Consider the following 6484-nt stretch of genomic DNA (forward strand, 5'->3'; position numbering starts at 1 on the left):
ACAGCCATCGCCATCAGCCCGACCACCTCAACTCACCCTGTCATTGTTGACCAGCAAAAAATTTAGAGAGAAATGAGCCATTTTCCGATGGATAGTGCGAGGAGGGAGAAAATAAGTTCAAAACTTTAGAGATTTATATTCCGCGATCCTGATATTTGACTAGAGTGATTCTAGTGGCTATAAACCCTTGGTGAAGAGAGCTATCAGATGAGACTGACAATGCCAAATTTGGTGATAGTTTTTAGTGCTAACAAAGAAAAAGAAAATGAGTTTTTCAAAGTTTTTGGGGCATTTTTCAGCCGATTGGTGATCGAAATTGATGATTGGGTTGATAATCTTGGTCTACATTCCATAAGCTTCAATTTGACGCCAATCATGCTTCGATCAGAGATCAAACAGAGAAGATGCTCAATGGACAATCTAAAATAATTGGCCAATATTGAAATAGAGTTTCAATGAATCGTTTTCTGATCTGTAACCAACAGCTTATAGGCATCCAAAATGTACGTTCGAATTGGCGTTAGCTCATCGATGCCAAGGACCAAAATTCTAGCCTGATTTGAATGCCTAACAAACTGTCTCAAAAGGTAATCATGTTTACTGTTGGTCCCAATAGTTTTAGACATTTTGAATGCATCCAGGTGTTTCAATTGTATACAGAAAAATCCATTAAAGTAATAGTTACTACTTATTAGTCAAATATTTATTATTTTTCGGTAATGTGGAAGATGAAGGTTGCAAATATTAACAACTATGCCATTTCTCTTATTTAATATCAAAACGAAAAAAAAAAAATCCACGCTCACGTGTCTTTGTCTCATTATTATTTTTATAAGCAAGTGCAAATTTTATTAAATGGAAAATAGACCTATGGATCTTATTTAAGCAACCACAAACATTAATTATGACAAATCTTCTCCCATTAATTTCTTCCTAATCCTATCCTACATATGCATTTATATTTGTTCAATAACACTAGTAACTAACTTCACGCCCAAAACACCACCTAATCAATTAACTCTAATTATACTACCTTTCAATATGGCCTTTCACCAACGTAATTACCTGGAGGATCATAATTACAAGTCATAAACACATCTCCATCATCACAAACAGAACGAGCACACCCAATTCTCCTAGTAGTCTTCCATACAATTTGAGTGTAGTGCCCACACATTTGACCCACCTCACATGAATTTGTTGCATAAGTATAGTACTTCTCTTCAGCAGCCCAAGCACTAACAGCATCAGCTGGTCTCCATTCTGAGCCACTGCCCCAATAGATATTCTCTCCAAGCTTGAAATCTCCTTCTGGGAAAGAATGTTCAACTTTGCAATCTGCTTTCCTTTGTCCAGCCCACCATCTCGCATATTTCTCCAGCTGAAAATCCCACATCAATGGAAGCTCCCATTTTGCTGCCCTTACTAAGTTATGTTCAAATAGGAACTCTATTGACTCTCCAATGCAACCCAAACAAAGTTGCTTTGAGATCTTGTATATTGTCTCATTATCTGGTTTCTTTCTCAGTGTTTCCGGTGAGGATGATGATTGGGAAGTGACCAAAAGATTGCTGTTGATGGTGAAGGTTATGGAGAGGACTAGGAGGAAGAGAAATTGAGGCTTCATGGCTTTTGAGAGGAAGAGTGTGGTATTGAGACAACAGGTGGATTTGTGGTGCTAGCTTTGGAGGCCATATACCTTAATTTATATGAATTTCAGGAAGATTTGGACGTCTCCTATGGGGTTAATATATAATAAAAACCCAAACTAGTTGCAATAATGTTTATTTGATGAAAATTATTTTTTGGGTGGTGTTGTATCTACGTTAGGGGGCTTGTGTAGTTGTGCTTTGAATTTGGATCTTTTAGCACAAAATTGAGTGTATGATTTTAATACGAGAAATTTTTAGGTAGATTTGGTCTCCCACATTATTTATAGATTAAATTAATTAAATCAATTTATATCATTCATAATATAATTAAATCATATATTTATATTATTAAAAAAATATAAGTGTGGGTGAGTTATAATTTTAATACTAAAAAAGATGGGATAAAAAAAACACATAAATGAAAATAAATGAGAAGTGTTCATAAACCTATCATCTTAAAATTTTAGATTACATATTATATCAAAATTATGAGTGTATTTTTTTATAATATTTATTAAGAAAAATTTTAGATTACATGGGACTTGAAGCCCATGATTATATATATATTTTTTATAAAATTTATCAATAGAGATTCTTCTGTGTATTTAAATTTCTAGCAAGTGGGATCAAAACACCTACACGTGGATGGAAAGAGGAGTCCTAATGACAGTGACGGCCGACTGAATCAAGTTGTAACGCTCTTATTGGCTATGGCGTATGAAGTGGTAAGTCTTCATAACAGAGAACATTCATTTAACGGGAAGCAGCCTCAATAGACCACGTGTTAAAAAAAAAAATCATTCTTTAGAGGGAGATTTATTAAAAAAAAAAAAGAGTAAGTAAAAAAAAAACAAAAATATATATATATATATATATATATATATTATATAGTAGATTCAATTTATTTAAGAATTTCTGTTTTAAAATATAGTGTTTCTTATATATCTCTGCATTTATATATAATGTGAATTCCATTTCTATAATTTGGTGGTTGTAGTTTTTTTTTTTTTTTTTTTTTTTTTTTTTTTTTATAATTAAAGAAAGCTGTGGGGCATGAAAAATCTATAATTGAAGGTATCTCGTGAGCCTTGTCTATGTTACACCCGTGAGCTCTTCTTGTTCTTATTACGGGACTTTGGTGTGACCTAGAGACGATTCTAGAACAGAGACGTGGCATCACAACTTTGTTTAAAGAATTATTGCTAGGGAGAAGGGCCCATGCCATAAATTTATGGATTTTGTTCACAAGCATAATATCAATTAATTATATTAAAACAATAATCTATCATCACTAAGGCTTCCCAGTGGATTTGAAGAGTTTAAAGAGGTTCCTATTTACATACCATTTCCCTCAAATAAGTAGAATGCAATGTGGTTTTTCTTACAGATTAAATTATTATCAAATTTTAAATCTTTACTGATTGTATGTACTCAATTATTAAACTATTAATTTAATATTTCATTAATTTCACTTTTAACGAGATAAGTAAATTTACGAAATAGAATTTTCAGAAAAAGAGTATGTAATTAGCTAATTCAATTTGTATTATCAAATTAAATTCTAGATGAATAGATAATTAGGATAATTTGTCTTTCTAATTAAGATCTTTAAAATATGAAATAATAATGCCAGAAGCCCCTTTTTTAAGTTTTAAATTATAATATATAAGTTGACTAATTTTCTATTCAACAAATTAAATAATAATTAAAATAATTTAATTAAAAACTAATTTACACAAACCATTATATTTTGTTATTTTATTTTATTAGAAATATATATGGCTTGTGCTAGATAGTCTAAATCTTTTTCCCCCTAAATTCATCTATTTCTAATTTTCCAAATTTAACAACATAATTTTCCCTTGTTGCTAACTATTATTGAATTTTATACAAATTAATAGTATCAAAAATATATTCTTAATTTTTTTTTTGGAACATTATAGACTTTTGTAGCGTTACTTCCCAAAAAATACGCATATTGCCAAGCCAAAACGCTTTACTTCCTTGAGTTTTCATTTGTACCAGACACATTTGAGTTCTACGTGGTGAAACACAAATTCCAAATAACTTATTAATTTAGAACACCCCAAAATATTTAAGTGTATAATGAGTATGTGATTAGTGAAATTGGATTGAGTTGATTCGATTGAGTGACAGAATTTTAAGGCAATTGAAAATTTGTAATTGTTATTTGTAACATTAGGGAATAGCAACGGCAGAAGCCAGAAATCTAAGTTGCCAAGGGGAGAAGATCTTATAATTATTTTTTCTCTAATTGATAATGAAGTCAAAAAAAAAAAAAAAAACTAAAACTAAATCCAACTATTAGCCGTCCCCTTAATTCCTATTTTAGGTGTGGCATGTTAAGTGAAAAGTCCTAATAAAAGTGACAATACAAAATTACATAGTAAAAAAAAAAAAAAAAAAGTGTAACACCCATATTTATATAATCTGGTATATTTCACTATTCCGGTGGCTGGTGTCGGTCCGGACAATTAAGGAGATTAAAACCATACTTAAGACAACTAGATAAACCATAAATACAAATAATTAGTAATTGTCAATTAGTTAAATATAAATAAGAAAAACAGAACATAAGAAGTTAAACAAGCCGAGAGTCACAGCGATTGGTGATCTTCTCGGGAACGATTGCAAAGTCGATTTAAACTCAAATTTCGAACCGTAAAATGTGATGCTGCGGTCCTTAGGACTATTACGAACACAGTGGAAAAGAGAAAATCACGAAAAAGAACTGTTAAGCCAGTCAAATAATTAGGTCAGGGAGCCGGAAGAAATATTGAATTATTTACAAACCGGGTTAAACCGGCGAGGGGCAATTTGGTCAATTGACCCCGAGAGCTGACTCCTGACCTAATTGTCAAATAAAATTGGAGAAAAAAAAATTCGGAATCGAGAATTAAATTAAAGAATTAATAGAAAAACAAATAGAAAAAAAAAGAAAATAAAAAAGTGAAGAGAGGTGACATCATGCATGATGCCATAAATCCCATAATTAATTAAATTGATTTTTTGGTTTTCCATAAGACAAATTACATAAAAGAAATAAAAAGAAAAAAAAATATCATTTGCTATTCTTCCCCAAACCAGCCGGCCTCTCTCTCTCCCTTAGCTCTCTCTCTAAAAGCTCCATTAGAGCTCTTAAGTCAAGCTTCATACACCTTAAATTAACCATTAATTTCCCTAAAGTCCTTAAGTAAATCTTAACCTAAACCTTTCATTTAGCTATTGCCTACAAAAAGAAGAAGAAAGGAGGAGAAATAAGAAGAGGAAAAAGACACCTAATAAGGTTAGTATGCTAACTTTTAATTTTCTACTTTAAGTGCATGTTTAGTTACTTAAATGAACTTAGAAACTAATGAAATGAAATAAAAATATGTGTTGAGGGACCAAGCTGAATTTTGGCCAGCATGTGTGTAGGGGCGTTTTGCATGGTTTGATTTATTTGAATGGGTATATGAACCTTAATTAGTTGAATGACTATGGTTAAAGGCATGGAATTGGTTAAATACAAGAATTAGTGAATTAGGATTTAGACACTTAGGGTTTAGAGACCAAAAATGTGAAATATTGGTAAATGATATCTTGGACCTAGTTTGAAGGGAGAAATGGTTAATTGTGACCTAATGAGGTGTGTTAGGAGTGTTTGAATCAAAAGCAAATTCGGATTGAGTGTGGTCATGCTGCTGGCAGCATGACCAAGTTACTTTTGAGGGACCAAAAATAAAATTTTACAAGTCCAATTGGTATGAGACCAATTGGGAATAAAAATAGACACTAAATGACACAATTTTAATTTAGGAAGCATGCCCAAAAAGTGACCAAAACCTAGTGAACAAATTGACCAAACTTGGAAAATCACAGTCTGCCCTGTACAAACTGATCAAATGAACAGTGTTTGTTCATTTGGCCATAACTTGAGTTAGGCAAGTCAAAATGACCTGAAATTTTACCAGTGGACAGTTTAGACATAGACCTAAAACTTTCATGAAGAACACAAATCTAAATTCTCCCATTAACCAAGTCATTTGGCCACCCCAAGTTGGTGACCTAAAACTGCCAGAATCAAAAATTGCCCAGAATTCTGGGTTGAGTCCAATCCGGCAGCCATGGTTCAAATGGCTATAACTTGAGCTACAAAACTCCAATTGGAGTGATTCAAAAAGGAGAATAAACTTAAGACAATAGAAAACATTTTCTATGAAAGAAGTTTTGCCAAATTTCAACAGAAAAATGACCAATGGAAAAGTGTAACCTTAGGCACCAAAACTGAAAATTATCAAATTTGCTTAAAAGACTTAGAATTTGAATAAACAACCAAAACCAACAAATTTAGTGACCAAAATGTGGTATGTGGGTAAATTTGGAATTCCCATACCAATTAAGAACAATTTGACTTGAATAGTATAGTGAATAGTAACCCCGAAACACAAAATTCAAGAACGTCGAGTTTAGCACGTTAGAGCTAGGTAAAAGTGAAGTTAAATTTATTTTTGGATTTATGCTAAGTTATGGTAGTGAAGTTAAATTTATTTTTGGATTTATGCTAAGTTATGGTACTAAAACACTATAAAATTGTGTGTTTCAGTTGAAAAGAATACCGGGAAAGAACCCGAGGAACCGAGTCAAGGCCAAGAGGTGACTCGCTTGAGGTTTGTGCACAATATCACTATGCTTTAAAATTCATTGATAAAATGAATGAAATATGTATTTTACTTTTGCTTTGAATTGTTGAAAGTTTATTTGTGACATTATTGATGATGTTTTGATTTAAATTGTGAAAGTTATTGTGTATATTTGAAATAGCAATGTTT

General features: G+C 31.8%; 1 protein-coding gene across 1 annotated transcript; it reads right to left on the bottom strand.

Moving 5' to 3' along the window:
- Nucleotides 1-788: 788 nt before the first annotated feature.
- LOC110670738 (pathogenesis-related protein PR-1) lies at nt 789-1837 on the bottom strand. The gene has a single exon (XM_021832899.2). It carries the CDS (start codon nt 1625-1627, stop codon nt 1037-1039), a length of 591 nt encoding a protein of 196 aa, XP_021688591.1. The 5' UTR covers nt 1628-1837; the 3' UTR covers nt 789-1036.
- Nucleotides 1838-6484: the final 4647 nt, after the last annotated feature.

Source organism: Hevea brasiliensis, chromosome 13, assembly GCF_030052815.1.
Source record: "Hevea brasiliensis isolate MT/VB/25A 57/8 chromosome 13, ASM3005281v1, whole genome shotgun sequence".
Classification (NCBI taxonomy): Eukaryota; Viridiplantae; Streptophyta; class Magnoliopsida; order Malpighiales; family Euphorbiaceae; genus Hevea; species Hevea brasiliensis.

Coding starts and splice junctions, on each gene's coding strand:
- LOC110670738 (XM_021832899.2), bottom strand. CDS start 1,627: ATGAAGCCTCAATTTCTCTTCCTCCTAGTCCTCTCCATAACCTTCACC.